Source organism: Hoplias malabaricus, chromosome 15, assembly GCF_029633855.1.
Source record: "Hoplias malabaricus isolate fHopMal1 chromosome 15, fHopMal1.hap1, whole genome shotgun sequence".
Classification (NCBI taxonomy): Eukaryota; Metazoa; Chordata; class Actinopteri; order Characiformes; family Erythrinidae; genus Hoplias; species Hoplias malabaricus.
Genome location: NC_089814.1, coordinates 28,235,372 through 28,253,812, shown reverse-complemented (window position 1 = coordinate 28,253,812; position 18,441 = coordinate 28,235,372). Strand labels below are relative to the sequence as shown.

Below are 18,441 nucleotides of genomic sequence, written 5' to 3'. Positions count from 1 at the left end.
ATTTTTTGTGGGTTTTTATGTTACACAGAAGCGCATACCTCAGTATAAGAAATAAAACTGCTTAAACACATTAAGGTACTAGCTAGGTAGGTTAAAATACATTCTCAATCTCATTGCTGGTTTTTGGTGAAATGTAATGTTTTAAATATTTAATTCCACATACACTAATCCTATTTTAGGGAGTAGCAGTGATTTTGGGCTAATGATTAATGGGTTGAAGGAGGTTATACTGAAAACAATAGAAGCCTATTTACTGAGAGAAAAAAATAAACAAAAGCATGTGAAGTGGTTTATTTTTGGAGCTGTGAAGTTAGTTACATTTTTCAAAATTAACTATGAACATGAACTAATTCATTTTCTTATGTAATTATGTAAAGATGGACTGCAGTAAGAAAACTAATGGGGCAGTGAAAAATGCAGGTGGGCAGGGAGAAAAGCAGATAGGAGGTTAATTTATGTTATTTAGATGAGATCTTTAGTAGCATAATCGTTTGTATAACCGTTTGTACTATAACCTGATAATCTTTTACATTTGAAGTTCTGTAGTTAATGAATTTGCATGCATAAGCAGTTTACAGTTTTTCATTAAATATTTTTAAATAAAATATATTGAAGAGAACAGAACATGTACATAATCTCTATATGTACAACTGAGGTGACTACACTTGAGTGTTCTTTCACTACACTGCACGTCCTGAAGGTCCCTGTTGCCCAGGCTGCCAGAGATGAGGATACGGCTGAAATTTCCATCATTGTTGAGGGCAGTGAGGTATTGACAAAGAGTGACAACACAGCAGAGGCTTGTAAACTGCTGATGGAACTGATGTGTGCCATGAATAAGTGTCAAATGTGTACTTCCACACATTTGAGGAAACTCAAACTGTTTTAAAGTACCTTTTTTTTTCTTTTTTTTTTTACTTTTCCAAACCTACTGGTGAATTTTAAGCATTTTGTTATATGGCCTTAGCATAGTATATTTTTAAAGAAAAGTCTGAATTTAAATGGCAGTTCTTAGGGTGTAAAACCACTTTTTTTTTTTTTTTTTTTTTTTTTTAAACAGTATTTGAATGTTAATTGGATTTAGGAAATCATGACACTGCCAATTACAAATTTCAATGCCAGTTACACTTGTATTTTCTATTTATTGATTTTATGTACTGTTTGTATAAATTGCAATTGCTGTATGTTTACATTGTTTCAAGGTTGTATGAAAAGCACACTTACTAATATTACATTGTGAGATATGTTGTCATTGTGTGGTACCCTCAATTGTACATATTTGTACATTTAATTAGGGAACATGTTTATATTATAATTGTAGATTTTAAAATGTATTGATTTCATACACCCTGTTTCATCTCCAGGACTTTTATTATGTTTTTTTTTGTTATATGACATTTCTATAATGAAATACTACAAACATGTATGTCTCCCTCTGGAGAAGAGAATGCAATGTACCTTTAAGGAACAAAACTGGACTTTTAAACACGTGTACCTTTAGTGACCAATAACTGAATGTACCCTTTTCTGAGGGAAGGGAGGGTGGTGGGGGTGGGTTGTGTGTGTGTTGAGGGGGGGGGGGGTGTATAGAAAATTAACTATTACAAATGATAATGAGCCAGATCTGGGCCGAGTCTGGCACAAATGGCGTGTTTCTGGCTCAAACTCGGCCGTGGTAAGGTTATCAAATCAAATCAAATTTATTTGTATAGCGCTTTTTACAACTGATGTCACAAAGCAGCTTCACAGAATTCCAGTAAGACAAAGATTTGACATGAAATGTAAAAAAATGTAAAAAACCCCAAGTGAGCAAGCCAGGGGCGACAGTGGCAAGGAAAAACTCCCTCAGCTGAGGAAGAAACCGTGGGAGGAACCAAGACTCACAAGGGGTGACCTATCCTACTCTGGTCAATCTACTGGTGATGATAGTTAGTAGTCCATGAGAACTTCAGTGTAGGGACAGCTTCAAGGCACTTGGTGGTTGCTGGAGCGTGAGCAGCTGGTCTGAAGCGTGGAAGAGCGTGGTCATCCATCAGTGTCCAGACAGACAGGTGGGCAGTCGTTTACTCTGAAAAATGTAAAGGGTTGGAATTAATTTTGAACTGTTTGGTGTTTGTAAAGCAGAAAATGTGAACATTTCCAGAGTGTGGCTAATGACTCTGGCAGATCTGACTATGACAGCTTTAACTAAAAGGAGAGAACCAGAAGGACACACAGACATGGGAGCATCCTGAAACACTGGCATCCCTCCGCTCCAACGTCAACAAACCTGAGTGATCGCGTGAAGCGGCGGGACGACAGCACCAGCGTCTCCATTTATTATAATTCCCTGTGTCCATGGACCCCCCCCGGATCTGCCGCCTTTATCTATGGGGGAGCATTAACTACCAAAAGATAAACTAAACAAATGAGTTTTTAGCCTAGATTTGAAGATTGCGACTGTGTCTGAGTCCCGAACATTTTCTGGAAGATCATTCCAGAGTTGGGGGGCTTTATAAGAAAAGGCTCTTCCCCCAGCTTAGGCCTTCTGAATTCTGGGAACAATTAAAAAAACAGTATTCTGTGTAAACGTGGAGGCTCATAATAGGAAATTGTATCTTGAAGGTATTCAGGAGCAAGCCCATGTAGAGCTTTATATGTTAATAACAGAATTTTGTAGTCGATGGGGAATTTTACAGGCAGCCAATGAAGTGATGATAGAACTGGGCTAATATGTTCAAATTTTCTAGTTTTAGTGAGGACCCTGGCTGCAGCATTTTGAACTAGTTGAAGTTTTCTTAAATTGTTGCTAGTGCATCCTGACAGTAGTACGTTACAGTAGTCAAGCCTTTAAGTAATAAAGGCATGTACTAATGTTTCTGCACCCTGCAGGGAAAAGGCATTTCTAATCTTAGCAATATTGCGAAGATGTAAAAAAGCTGTCCTAGTGATACTGCCTATGTGTTGATCAAATGATAAATCCGGGTCAATTATGACACCAAAATTTTTTGCTGCTGAACCAGGTTTAACTGGAAAGTCAGCGAGATTTAAAATTAAATCTGATAATTTATTTCTTGCCACCTTTGGACCCAAAAGCAGGACCTCTGTTTTGTTGCTGTTTAGAAGAAGGATAATCTGTGTTTGTCATCGGGCTTGGCTGAAATATACAAATGCGTGTCGTCTGCGTAACAGTGAAAGTTAATGTCATGGTTTCTTATAACTGTGCCTAGCGGTAACATGTATAATGTAAATAATAATGGTCCTAAAATAGAGCCTTGTGGAATTCCAAATCTTACTTTAGAATAATTTGAATTTAGATTGTTTACTTTTACGAATTGATAACGTTCCCTTAAGTAAGATTTGAACCATAATAGGGCTGTCCCTGTAATTCCAACCATGTTTTCTAACATTTCTAGGAGAATATTGTGGTCTATTGTATCGAAGGCTGCGCTGAGGTCAAGAAGCACCAACAGGGATGTGTGGCCTTGATCAGAGGCAAGAAGAAGATCATTTGTTATCTTGACTAGAGCTGTCTCTGTACTATGATGTGGCCTGAATCCAGATTGGAATTTTTCATATATATGATTCTTATGTAGATATGAACTAAGTTGTTGGGCCACAGCTTTTTCTAAGATCTTTGAAATAGGCCTGTAATTAGACAGTGTACTAGCATCAAGATTTGGTTTCTTGATCATAGGTTTAATAACTGCTAGTTTAAAAGCTTTGGGTACATGGCCCAGGCTAAGGGATGAGTTTACTATAGTTAAAAGAGGATTGATAATAGCTTGTAGTACTTCTTTCAGTCATTTTGTGGGAATTGCATCAAGTGTGCAAGCTGTACAGTTTGCGGAGGTGATAATCTTCAATAGTTCTAACTGTGGGAGTGGGTAAAAGGGTTCAAGTCTTTCTTTTACAATTACAATATGTTTTATATCAGTCACATCGGGTGGCAGCCAGGTCAGATTTAATCCTGTGGCTTGAGTTTGTTGTCTAATATTCTCAATTTTATTATTAAAAAAAGTCCATAAAATCTTTACTGGTGAGAGTTGCTGGAATTAGTTGTTCGGAACCTGCTTGATTTTTTTGTAGTTCTGGAAAACACACTAAACAGTGCTCTCGGATTATTTTTATTATTGGAGATCAGCGAGACCAGATATGCTGAGCGAGCTTTAGTGAGGGCATTTCTATACTCTATAAGGCTGTCCTTCCAGGCAGAATGGAACACTTCCAGCTTGGTTGATCGCCATTTCCGCTCTAGTTTCCGTGATGTTTGTTTTAAAGTACGGGTCTTATCATTATACCAAGGTGCGAGCTTTTTCTGTCTTATACTTTTATGTTTAAGTGGTGCTACCTTTTCTAAAGTAGATCGACAGGTATTTTCTAAGTAGTCAGTTAGTACATCTAGGTCCATTGGGTCTGATAGAGTGGGAACTGGTGTTGATATATCTGGGAGGTTTTCTATAAATTGTAGGGCGTTAGATGGTTTTATTATACGCTTTGTAGAATAGCGAGGGGTCTTACATATATTATGGCTAAGACGTAGCTCATATGAAATTAGATAATGGTCGGAGATTGCTGAGGATTGCGGTAAGATATTAATTTTGTCAATGTTAAGACCTAGTGTAAGAACTAAGTCTAAAGTGTAACTGCAGTAGTGTGTAGGCCCTGTTACATTTTGTGTAATACCAATAGAGTCTAAAATTGAGGTAAATGCCTTTTTTAGTGGGTCACTTTCCTTCTCAAAATGGATATTGAAATCTCCTGCAATTATAACTTTATGATTGTAAACCGCTAGGTTTGCAGCAAAATCGCTGAATACTTTCAGAAATTCTAAGTAAGGCCCTGGTGGTCTGTAAATGTTGCATAATAAAAATGCGTCCTTTTTTGTGACCGGATTTGTAATAATAGTGGAGAGAACCTCAAAAGAAGAAAAGGTGTCACATTGTTTAAGACTAATTTCTAGGGTATTTTGGTAAATTACACATACTCCACCTCCTTTGCCTGATAATCTTGGGCTATAGATATTTGTACATAATTATAGCCTAGGGGGGTGGCTTCATTTAGAGCTGAATATTCATTTGGTCTAACCCACGTTTCCGTGAGACAGAAAACGTTGAATTTATGATCACTTATATCATTTACGATGACTGCTTTTGAGTTTAGTGATCTTATGTTGAGTAACCCAAATTTTAGTTCTGAGGTGTTGCTGCAAGTGTTGTGTATGATTTAATATTGATTAGGTTGCTGAAACAGGCTGATTTTGTTTTTCTACTTTTACATTTAGTTCAGGGGAAAGACACAGTCTCAATACAGTTGAACCTAGGTGACGCCTCAAGGCAGTTCGCAGACGATCGGTTTAGCCTGTCTGTCTGCGGCCTGGTCCCGGCTCTGGATTGTCAGCAGCTGTCTACACTACTCTGCTGACTAACTAAAAGACTATGTGCTATGCTGCAAGAAAGTAAGGCAGCACCCTCCCGCGTGGGGTGGATACCATCCCTACCTATAAGACCAGGCTTGCCCTCGAAACATAACCAATTGTCTATAAAGCCCACTTGATTTTTGGAACACCACTTGGACATTCAGCAGTTTAACGCCGAAAGTCTGCTGTAGGCTTCAGCGCCACGCCGCATTGGTATGGGACCAGAGCAGATTACGGCATCGGACATTGTCTGGGCCAGTTTAATCACCACTCTAATAGTATCTTTAGTTACCTCAGACTGCTGCAGACGAATATCATTGGCCCCTACATGAATGACTATCCTCGAATATCTCCTATTAGCTAACAGTCTAAGGTTGCAACTAATATCCGGCGCTCTGGCTCCAGATAAACAGCTAACTGTTACTGCCGGCGCCCCTAAAGGAATAGCTAATTTCACATGTCGAACAATAGAGTCTCCTATAACCAGAGCACAGTTAACAGGCTCCTCAGTGGGTGCTTCGCTGAGCGGGGCAAACCTGTTTGACACGCGAATCGGAGGAGTGTGGTGTCCCGGTGGGCTAGCTTTGGCCTCAGCGTTAGCATCAGCCTTAGCTTTCCAGCTATGACGCCGAGACATCACCCATTCACCCCACTGTGAGGGCTCTAACGCTGGAGTCGAGGGGGTGCTAACTCTCCCTAAGGCACCCGGAGTTGCTAGCACTGAATCTTGCTGTTTATCCCTTGACAGTAATAAGCTCTGGATGCGCACTTCTAGCTGGTCCACTTTATCCACCAGAGAGCTAACTAGCTGACACTTAGCACAAACACAACCACTGTCATTGTCGCTAGAGGTGGAAAAGGGGGTTAAACTAAACATGCCACACTCTGAGCAGGCAAAACAGCCAGTAGTAGCCATGGAATTGCAGGTACTTAGCTTTTAGTTGATTTTAGTAACTTAAGCCACAGTCATTTAAACACAAGAGAAGAAGAAAAAAAAAAAAAAAAAAAAAAAATATATATATATATATATATATATATATATATTAGAAATAGTCTTCTACAGCCAGCAGTCATCACTTACAGCCATACCACTCTTAGACATCCCGATCTCGTGGGCCTAGTTAGTACTTGGAAGGGAGACTGCCTGGGAATACTAGGTGCTGTAAGCTTTTTAGCTTAAGGCTCCTATTATGAAGATAGTAGCCACAGTCATTTAAACACAAGAGAATAATAATAATAATAATAATAATAATAATAAAATTAAAAAAAAAAAAAAAAAAAAAAGCTCTCAGCAGTATCACGACTTCTGTGGACACACCCACAATTTGACTAGGCACACCAGGCCAGAGAGCGACCTCTGTTGGCTAGTTGAATTCAGTGTTTTAAATAGGCCCTCAGATGTCTATTCTTTTAATTCATGGCGAATTAACAAAAAATGGCAGGAATTAGAGCTTTCTTCACCATCCTTGAGAACTTTAGTAATTTCATAGGATATGTTATCATATTAAACCTTGCCGAAAAACAATCTGTCTCTTTCTCTGAGTGTGTTTTGGGAGAGTTTTCTGACTTGTCTGTGGTCTGTGTCTTGTGGGTGACTGTCTGTGAGCTGTGTTCTCCCCGTGTCCGCGTTTCCTCCAGGTGCTCCGGTTTCCTCCCACGGTCCAAAACCACACATTGTAAGTTTATTAAAGAACAAGAGCAAACGTCTGAAAACTGATTGAGGCCTACCCTCAGTGTAACAGAAAAATACAACGTATTGTATAAATTCAGATTACTAGCGCTAGCACTGATGCTCATTTCGTACAGAAAGCAGCTTCTTGCAAACTGTGTTTTTACAGCGGGACACAAGCGTTGTGAAGATATTTCTGCAGGAAAACAGCTCCTGTTAGGAACACTCTCAGCTGCTAGCGCGGGGACACAGTGCCCTCCGGCGGCGGTACAGCGCTGTATTTTGGAAATGTGTTGTGGTCATTCTCCAGCAGAAGGCGCTGGAGAACCTTCTCACTCACCTGCTGCTTCCTGGCGCCTCATTTTCTCTCCGAAGAAAAGTAAAAAGTGTTAAACAGTATTTTAGAGAAAGATCAAGAAAGTCACAGTTTCGCTCAGAGAAAATCGCTTTGTTTGAATTTGGAATTGTTCTTAGCAACGGTACTAGAGTGACGTCACGTTCCAAGTCGTGTCTTGGCGTCATCAACACCGAAACAATGAATGATCGACCCACAGTCAGAGTAGTATTTAAGGCTGTATAATAAATAATGTAATTCAGCATATGTTTCAAAGACGAAATAAAATTTCTCCTGGATGTAACTTCTACGGTCTGTGTCTATGTTATTTAGTAGTTTAAAGTATTAAGTATATTCTTTAATTTTAAATCAATTTGGAAATCTCAGATGGTAGAATAAATATAGCAATCAGTTTGAAGATACTTTTATAGAGAACTGGCTTTCAGAGTCATCGGACAGGCTTGATTAATGAAAAGTAGTCAGTGCTGGGTCTGAAATGTTCATGAAAAATTTTATGGCTGTGTTTGCTGAGCCTTTTTAAAATATAGCACAAAATCCACCATCACCCACCATCCACCAGAAAATGAAGGGGACATGTCCCCACTGTCCCTGATGTCCTACTGCTTATGAGTGAATAGGAATAGTGAATACAGTGGAGTAAATCCCTATATTTCCTGACAATCGTAGAACATTATGGAGTAGTAAATCTATATCGGCAGTTCTCACCACCTCACAATCGCCCCTTTGTTTCTTCAGCACTGACCCCTGTGTAAACCTAAAACTCTGTGTATATTTTCTAAGGCTTCAGCCAAAACCCAGGCTCTGAAAGATGCTGAGGACTGTGACTGTTTTTTAAGTGGTTTCCTGTGGAGCATGTGATGTTTACAGTGGAGGTGAGTGCTTGAAGTGCAGCTTAAACATCACTGCAGATGTCCATTGGACATGGACTGCATGAGGTGCATAAATATCACATCATAAGGTAGGTGATGTTTGGGCTTGGATAAAAGTTTTTAATAAATAGTTTAATGAGACTTGCTTATTTTTCTTCTGCAACAAAAGAATTTTGCAATTGAAAATTGCAACCCTAGACATCATAGCCTCAACCTTATCTTACAAAAATAAGAAATTACCACACTGATACAGCCATCAACACATTTACACTGCACAACTTACATGTGCTCTGTCCTTATTGTTTTCTTAATATATATTTCTGTTTAGGAACAAAAACAGAAAGCAGCTTGATAAAATTAAAAAAAGCTGTAAGTCAATAGCTGGACCCTTCACAAGATACATTCTAGGCAAAGCAAGTTTATTTATAGAGCACCTTTCATATAGAAGCAATTCAAAGTGCTTTACAGAAAAGGAAACCATTAAATTAAAAGCCAGAATAAAATCATACATTTCCAATAAGACAATTACATAAAAAGAGTAAAATGATTATTCATTCATTCATCCATTATCTGTAACCGCTTATCCAAGTCATGGTCGCGGTGGGTCCAAAGCCTACCTGGAATCATTGGGCGCAAGGCAGGAATACACCCTGGAGGGGGCGCCAGTCCTTCACAGGGCAACACAGACACACACACACACATTCACTCACACACTCACACCTACGGAAGTAAAATGATTAAAACAATTTAAAATAAATGAAAATAAATAAAAGAAATAAAATGACGTTACAGAAAAGTGCAGAATATTTTAAACTGATCTGTAACTGCTCAAACAGGAGTGTTTTAAGTCTTGATTTAAAAGTGTCTAAAGTTGGGGCTCTTCTAATTGACATAAAATAATAATAATAATATTTAAGAGTAAGGTAGGCCTTACAGTGAACTGTTAGATATCTGTAACTTATTGCTAATATGTTTATCTCTAAGATATTTCTAACTACATATTGACCTGTATTTTTAAAATCACAAATGTAATTTTATATCTGTGATATATATCTGATATCTGTGATTTGTCGGCGGTGACAATTTCTGTTCAACTTTAAAGTCAACATTTACTCCACATGGACAGTAATGGGATATGAGAGTAGTGTATATTGTGTGGCAGCTGTATATTGTACATAGTTGTTATCTCCTCTTTTTTCCAGATGACGAAAATATCAGTCCGTAAGCGCAGCTTGCCCTACGCCCAGAACTCAACTTCTGGAGGTTCTGAAGAGTTCCTTGAAGTATCACTGGGAGAGTGTGTAAGTGTCCAAATACATTTCATCCTGAATTTGCTTTATTAGACTTGGATCTGGATTAAATATAAAGCGCTCATATTGCAACAAATCTATTGTTTTAACAGTTTTTTATCTCAGCTGTAATTTGTAAAAACATTGTATGGGTCTTACAAATGTAGTCTGAACCCATTTCCAGGTTCAGGTATTAATGTGTTATATTTTATTTTATAATGTACTTATTCTATGTGCTTTCACAGGGGGTCCTGTTAGATGAAGTGGTGGACGGGATCAGAATTCTTGTGGTGAGGAATGGAGACCTGTTAATTGTAATGATAATTAAGAAACAATCAAATGAATAACTTACAGAGAAACCAAGTAAAATGAAGAATGTCCTGTGGCATGTTTATTTGTGTGAGCAGATTCTAATGCCACCTGTCAGATTTGCCCTGTCTTCATCTGATGAAGAGAGAGGAGGCTCTGAGCACGAGGACAGCGAGTCTCTCTCTGAAGATGTGAGTTTACTGATTCCATTAAGATGAAGCAGAATCTTCATTATTATAATAACTGCAGATATTTAATACTCTTCATCTGTGTATGGACTGATCAAATGTCCACCAAATCACAGTTAAGCATGTAAGTATTTGTAATGTGTTTAAAAAGCTAATATTGCGCAGATTCTCTTATCTTCACATTTTGATGTAGTTTGTGAAATATCTAAACCATATCAGACCACACAATCTTGAAAGTAAACTGCATGGAGTTATGGCTGTTTAAGGTGTTCTTAACATAGTTCCAGGTTCAGATAATATATATATTTCTCTTTCCATACCTTTTATAGGGGACAGTGGCAGATGAGCAAGTCGCTGAGGTCCAGGAAGAGGAGGCACCATCTCCCTGTGGTGGTGCGAGCTCTGGGTTTCCAACCCCCTGCGCCATCCTTACCGTAAAGTCAGTGACGGAGGAGACTGAGCTGGAGTCTTCACTCAGTCTGTCCTCCGCTCCTCTTCCGGTCAATGGCGAGGGAGATGTGCTGGATGGTGTGAGCTCTCCAGAGCTCCCATCCCCTGGACCCAGTGAGGACACTTCCAGTGGAACAGGAGCAGCAGCAGAAGGAGAGACGGCAACTGGTGAGTAACAGCTAAGAACATCAACTCAGTTCTCCACAACTGGCTTTAAAGAGCTGCCTTCACTGAGCGGAGATGTTACATACACAATCTTATTCTTTTCTCTAAAGGGAAGCCCAAGAGGAAGAACAGGGTCAGAGCGTTCTTCAAGCGGGCGTGGAAGGCAATGAAAAAGTCCTTCACCTGCCACTGCTGCTCGAATAAGATCGCCCCAGCTGAGTAACATCCCTGTCCTCCCCATCCTCCACTATACTTTAATTAAACTCATTTATTTACAGTCCTTTTGTGGGTTTATTTTGCACTCACCTTGTGGTAAAGCGACTGTTCTGAGATTAACATGTCTGTTCAGAAATATTAAATAAATGTAGCTCATGTTTATCAGAACGCTGATCCGGGATAAGGTTGTGTCATTTTACAGCGCCGAGTTAGGATTGTATTGTCTGATTTTACTGATCAGTGTTCTTATAAACAGGGATATTAATATAAAGTGATGTCAGAGAGCATTTATTAATCTACTGCCAGTGATTAACAGGAAGGTCTTAAATATTTTTATTATTTTTACTATTAATAATTGTGTTACAAATACCATTTAGACTATTTTCATAGAATAATTTGCATATTTAAAATAACAACAATTATTATTATTATTATTATCCAACATTCAAATAATCATCACCTTCCATTTAATTCAGTGGTAAATTTGACGTCATTTTCACAAGCTACTTCTTATATTAGATTATCTACAGTAGCACAACTATTTACAACACCGGGACTGACCGTGAGCAGGAGTCACAGCTCCCTCTGAGGTTTCTCTGCTCCTAAAGACAGAGCAGCGGGAGACACAGCTCTCCCTATATACATGGTTCCTCGGCTCCCAGGGAAAGAACTGCCAGAGACATAGTTCTCTCTCCACGGGTCCTCTGCTCCCAAATTGTCCTGCCAAAGACACATTTGCTTCTTTTTATGTTTAATTTATTCCTTTTTTCACAAGTGGCATCACACTTATCAAACAATTATTTATCTCACACACAGCTCCTCTGTGCTGGAGAGTATCTTGGCTGAAATATTTCATATTTCACTTCCTACTAATGAAAATTAATTAGTTCATCCGTCCATCGATTATCCACTGCTTATCCGGGTCCGGGTCGTGGGGGAAGCAGTCTGAAAGCCCAGACCTCCCTCTCCCCAGCCCCCACCTCCAGCTCCTCCGGGGGTATACCGAGGCGTTCGAGACATGTAGTCTCTCCAGCATTTTCTTGGTCTGCCCTGGGGCCTCCTCCTCGTTGGACATGCCCGGAACACCTCACCAGGAAGGCGTCCAGGAGGCATCCAAACAAGATGCCCGAACCACCTCAACTGGCTCCTCTCGACGTGGAGGAGCAGCGGCTCCACTCTGGGTCTCTCCCGGATGTCCGAGCTCCTAACCCTCTCTCTAAGATATAGTCCAGACACCCTGCGGAGAAAACTAATTTCAGCCACTTGTACCCGCGATCTCGTTCTTTCGATCACTACCCAAAGCTTGTGACCATAGGTGAGGGTTGGGACATAGATTGAATAGATTGGTAAATCGAGAGCTTTGCTTTTCTGCTCTTCACCTCAGCGGACCAGTCTGCATTACTGCTGATGCTGCACCGATCTGCCTGTCAATCTCCCGCTCCATCTTTCCCTCACTTGTGATCAAGACCCCGAGGTATTTAAACTCCTTCACTTGAGGCAGGATCTCACTTCCAACCTGGAGAGAGCACTCCACCCTTTTCTGACTGAGTACCATGGACTCGGATTTGGAGGTGCTGATCCTCATCCCTACCGCTTCACACTTGGCTGCAAAATGTTCCCGGCTCGATGAAGCCAACAAGACAACATCATCCGCAAAAAGCAGACATGGAATCCTGAGACCACCAAACCAGACACCTTCCACCACTTGGCTACACCGAGAAATTCTGTCCATAAAAATTATGAACAGAACCGGTGACGACGGGCAGCCCTGACGGAGTCCAACTCCGACTGGACTTACTGCCAGCCATACAAACAGACTCCTGCTCTGTTTATACAGGGACTGGATGGCTCATAGCAAAGAGCCCACACAGTCGAAACAGTCGAATGCCTTCTCCAGATCCACAAAACACATGTAGACTGGTTGAGCAAACTCCCTCCCAGGGTCCCTAAACTCTACTTCCTCTGTGGTAGACATGTTGGTGGGATTGAGAAGATCCTCAAAGTATTCCTTCCACTGCCAAATGACGTCCGACCGAAAGTCGTTTTCCATGTTCTCACCAAACTCCTCCCACACCTGAGTTTTTGCCTCAGTGACAGCCGAAGCCGCAAGTCGCTTGTCCTGGGAAGTGTAAGATTCATAAAAGGACTCACTATCGTGAATGTCATAAACTCCTATTTTCTCGTTGGGAGGCTCACCATGCTCGTCTGCGCTGCCATCCCCAAAGTGCAGACTAGCTAGTGTCCCTGGTGCTCAGGGGAAAGACATGTCCTCTCAGTGCAGTTGTGGCGTGTGACCAGCTGAATGGCACTGAAAACACAGTTTCTTCTCATGGCAGTGAGAAAAAAACAGAATGAGCGACGTTATTGCAGATAGAGCAAGGTGTGTTGTCAAAGCCTTCAATTCTGGGCAGCTTATTAGAAGTTCCCCTCCGAAAGCCAGTCTGTACTGCTCCAGCATCACGCAGCAATATTTTCTCTAGCATCTCCACAACACGAGCTAAACTACTATGGTCAGAGCTAGACGGTAGTTGCGCCACTTGACTGCTGGAAGTAACAACGGGGCTAGGACACACCTCTGCTTTGTTCACAGTGATTCCGCTTTTTTTTCTCAGTGTACACAGGAGCAGAGGATGTGAAGCTTGTTTCAGCATGATACTCACTCAACACTTTCTGTACCTCATTCACTGACTACTTATCAATTGGCTTGGGCAGTTTCTAATGAACATACGTGTCACTTCCATTGCAGGGTTGTCTAGTGACCTACCCTGTTCATTTCATTCATAAATCCCGCTTAGCATTTCTATGTGATTTTCAGTGTAATATTAGCATCAAGGTAACTGGATGCTAGTTTAGTCATTCTCTGTTGTTTATGGGGTTTAATATGACTGGGTGAGTGCTAGTTTAGTCATTCTCTGTTGTTTATGGGGTTTAATATGACTGGGTGAGTGCTAGTTTAGTCATTCTCTGTTGTTTATGGGGTTTAATATGACTGGGTGAGTGCTAGTTTAGTCATTCTCTGTTGTTTATGGGGTTTAATATGACTGGGTTGTGTGACTGTGGAGTGCTGATTAAGGATTTTTCAGTTGTTTCAGGGGGTTAATTAAGTGTCTGAGTGTCTAAATTTGTATTATTCTAGTATTTGTTCTGATTTATGAATATTTTTCAGTGGTGATGCGTCTCTGGAAGATGGCTCTCTTGGGAGACTTGTGAACGATGACCATCTTAATCCAAATAGCAAAATGAAAACAATCACAATTGCAGGAACACCCCATCTGGGTTTATTTGCAACAAGAAACAAATCCCGCAGAAGAGATTACGTACAATAGGGTGACTCTGAATGGCCATGGAGATGCAAGGTATTTAATGAAAAGCATTCACTGTAAATAAGACGTACAAAAATGCAAATTTAACAGTAATATATTGCTCTTAAATTTGTTGCTCTAATTCATTGTATCTGTTTCCAAAGCCTGCAGTTATAAATACCAGCCTACAGACAGTTAATGAGGGAGACCAACTGCAACCGAAAAAACAGATACCTGAAGCAACATGTGAGGTAAGTAGTGATGTGTGAACATAATACAGTTATTTCTCATAGAATTGATCTAATGTGTGTGTGTGTGTGTGTGTGTGTGTATTTGAGCTGTATAGGTCCAGGTACAGTATGTTTAATAAGGACATACATATGTACTGAAAAAATGTGTGAGAAAATGTCTCAGTTCTTTGTATCGATTAATGGAAGATCTGTGTGTTAATGTGTGTGACAGAAATCTTCTGTATATGGACTTTAGTACTTACTGGGACTGCAGTGTTTACTGGGATTTTGTGTGTGTTAGTGTGTAAGTGCAAGACCTGTTTTGTTAGGACAATGTTTTACAGGGACTCTGCAGAGGCTAAGTTCATACTGATGGCAGCCTGTGTATATAGTGTGAGACAAAATTGTGATCTCGATGGCATCTGTTTCTGAAGCTCTAGGACATGTGCTTACACTGTGTGATCCTCAGGACAATGACTGCAGAATTTTAAACCATGATTCTCTAGACTTTAATATATTTTCTGATGAGGATATATCACTTTTGTCACCAGAACTGTGAACATGAAATAGTCCTTGCAACGGTTTCAAGCATGAACAAGTGTGTGGAATGTGTTGGACCAGTTGCATCACTCAAGTGGATTGGTCTACAGTGTAAAGCCCAGTAACAATTATTATTTAGATATTATGACAGAAAATGATTAATGGCATGTCTTTATGGATGTGCCTGTGAACTGTAAACTGTTTGATATGTCATTTTTTAAAAACTGATTGTTAGTTGATGGATGGAAACATTTTAAACTCTAGATTTTGTTAAAATATATACCATATATACCTTACTCATCTAAAGTATTTGGACTGTTTCCACTAAATATACAATACATTTTTAATTGGTCTTGTACCCCAATTTAAAGTATGATTGTTTGTAATATTGAGTGAAACCAGTCTAATCAGTTTAGAATAAAGGGGTGGGCTACATCAGATGAAGAATATGTGCCAGAGTCAGACTTAGATAGTGAATTGAATCAGACAGTTCAGTTGAGCTTGCATTAGAATGTGCAAACAAGAGCCAAGTCAATGAGCAGAAAGTCCCGTTCACCAAATCTTGCGGTTTAAAGTTTTTTCCAAAATATGAACGCAAAGGCAGTGTATAAAGCCCAGGAAAGAAGCATGTTTGTATGAAGAAGCTGATTTATTTTGCTATGAGGAGCAGTTAATTGGTATAGAGTCAAATCATGAATTTTTCACTCGTCCGTTGCCCTTAACTTGACAAGTGGATCAAAAAAAAAATCATCCTAAATTGCTTGTAATAAAATCATGTTACACTTGAATTATAAGTTGGAAATACAAGGTTTTGATTCAGCAGCAGTGATATCTTGCGGAACTTGTCCTTTTAAAAGCTAATGTAAAGTAGAATATGAGTTACGAGTTTAAGACGAGATCAACGCAACTGAAGACAGCAATGAAAGTGAACCTGATAATGAGGCAGTGGATGATGCTATCAGTGCCCTAAGACCGACCAGTGAATACATTATATACATTATATATATATATATATATATATATATATATATATATATATATATATATATATATATCTTACTCTGTTAATTAAAGAAATGGAGTGAGAGCTATTTCCTGCTTCACTCAGATGTTCACAACTGAGCCATTTTCTATTCTTTGTCTCACAGCTAAATGGTGGTACACACTGATCCTGGGTCGTCTGTGTGTGCTCAGTCTGGAGAGTATGGCTGTTGTGATTTCTGCAAACCACCAGATGTCACTGTTTTAAGCCTTTAAATCTTCTGGCCAATCAGGATGAAGCTTCAAAATAGCCTCCACCTGTCTGGGACTTGAATGATTACTAATTGGAGTCAGCTGTGTTGTCACTGTTTGGTTCAGTTCAGCATCTTTCCCAGCAGTCTTGTTGCTTTCTGAAAATAGGACTTTATTTTGTTGTTATTTTGGCTGTTGTCTTTAGATGAGGCTCAATTTGGGTTCTCTTGGGTAAATGCATTTTAGAGGTTTCTGTTTTATTCATTGCTTGATTGGTTTACAATTTTGACACAATGAATGCTGTAAACAAGGGTTGTTTGGAGATTGTGAAGTTCATTAGCCCTTTATGAATTGTTCTTAGTTTTATTGGAGATTTGTAGTTTTCTTTTATGAGGAAATGTGCTGTTTTTGTTAGGTTTTATTCTGTGGAATATGTTGGGTTATGTTTGGAGACTTGCAGGTCATTGTTGTCTGAAAGGGCCTTTATGTTACCCCACATCCATTCAGTAAGGGGCAATAACTGAATCCGTCTGACGTTAAAAAAGAGACTTTCCATTCAATCCACTCACATCTGAAAGGGCTTGGTTCCAGTCTGTATGGCCAGTGTGATCATCTTGAAGAGATTTTGAGCAAGGTCTATGAGGTAAGTCAGAATCTTTTTTTGCTCTCGTGTGTTTTTCACCTCTCATATGACGAGCCATTGTCCTGGTCTATGGAGGCCACCTGTTTGTTTGGGGCAGGATTAGGAGGTAGATGGTTGCTTTTAAAGTCTTGGTTCGGGTCTGTGGAGCTAATGGGATCTTTCTAGAATGTTGAATTCTATTCCACGCAACCCTGTTTCTCTGTTGTAAAAGAGGGCCAGTTTGGTCCCATTCCCCCTACCCAATTCCACCTCAAACCCCTGTCCCATTTTCTTTCTCTCACACACACACACAGGTTTACAGTGTTTATCAGGACACCCTGTAACCATCATGGTTTTTGAGTACACACCTTTCCTGACACCCTACAAATTAAATATATGTGCCAAAAAGTTAGTTTGGTTTCATTAAGATGCATCACAGTTTAAATTTTGATTTGGATCCTAAAATCAAGGAAAAGTATCATCTGACTTTTTACAGGTTTGAGGGGACTCAACAAAACATGGTTTGTAGAGACGCACAGGTTTATAAGGACAGTTTATGTAAAAAAACACAAACTTTAATGTGGTTTACAAGGACAGGCATGGTTTACTAGGACTATGTCAAAAAGTGCTTATGGGTCAGTGACAGATAAGGTTTGGGAAGATGATCAATTCAAAAATATGTTTAAAACTTTAAAATAAAACATGCCTGAGGTTTGTGAAAGTGTATATTTTGTGGTTCTGTTGTATTCATATTATTTAATATGGTATTTATACTATTTTTTTTTTTTAAGAAAATGGACAGCCTTTTAAATTGTCAAATGGTGTAACCACAAAAAATGACAAATATCTAATATTTCACACCTCCTAGAGTTCATGCAATTGCTCATAAAATTAGTCATTTATTTTATAATATTGCATAAGAATGTTTTATTATATTTTTTCTAAATTTAGATTTTATGGGATTTTGTGAGACCATGTGCCATTATTCCAGTGTAGTAGCGTATTAAATTATAATCCATATTAACCTTTTTGTACAATATTAGTATTTAAGACAAGACACTGGTTACACCAACTGATATAAATCGGTTACACCAACTGACCACAAACCTTCTACAGCAAAAGAACAAGAAATTGACACAGGAAATAGTCATTAAGGTAAACAGAATTGGATATTTCAGTATATATTTGTCATTCATCTTATTCCTTATCAAAAACTATTTCATAACATCAATGAAGAAACAGGATTAACTTGTGTTCGATTCTGATTGCAGTTCAGTTCTCATACAATTTTAGTTCGTAAAATGACAGCCATTTATTTTTTCAAAATGAGTGTGAATGAAGGAGAGAGATTGTTAGTGAGAGAGTATCAGACATTGTTTTTTCATTTTTTTCATCACTAAACTGTTTTGATTAAATTTTTAAAAACTGACAACCATCAGTGTGAGTTCATGTAATCTGATGAGATCTGAACCAATTGTTTTACATTAACATATTAATATAAAGGAAACGGCGTGTCAGAAACTTAAGACTTTAATTATTAAAGGGGTTGAGGATGCCTGTGGTACCTCTACATTTGGCTGCACATAGTCATGATCATGAGGGTTAA

General features: G+C 39.2%; 1 protein-coding gene across 1 annotated transcript; it reads left to right on the top strand.

Annotated features, from left to right (window-relative positions):
• The first annotated feature begins 625 nt into the window (after positions 1 to 625).
• Positions 626 to 10,923, top strand: LOC136668062 (uncharacterized). The gene is made up of 6 exons (XM_066645307.1): positions 626 to 769; positions 9,494 to 9,592; positions 9,826 to 9,870; positions 9,988 to 10,080; positions 10,407 to 10,695; positions 10,803 to 10,923. Exons 1-6 carry the CDS (start codon positions 626 to 628, stop codon positions 10,913 to 10,915), a joined length of 783 nt encoding a protein of 260 aa, XP_066501404.1. The 3' UTR covers positions 10,916 to 10,923.
• The last annotated feature ends 7,518 nt before the right edge of the window (positions 10,924 to 18,441 follow it).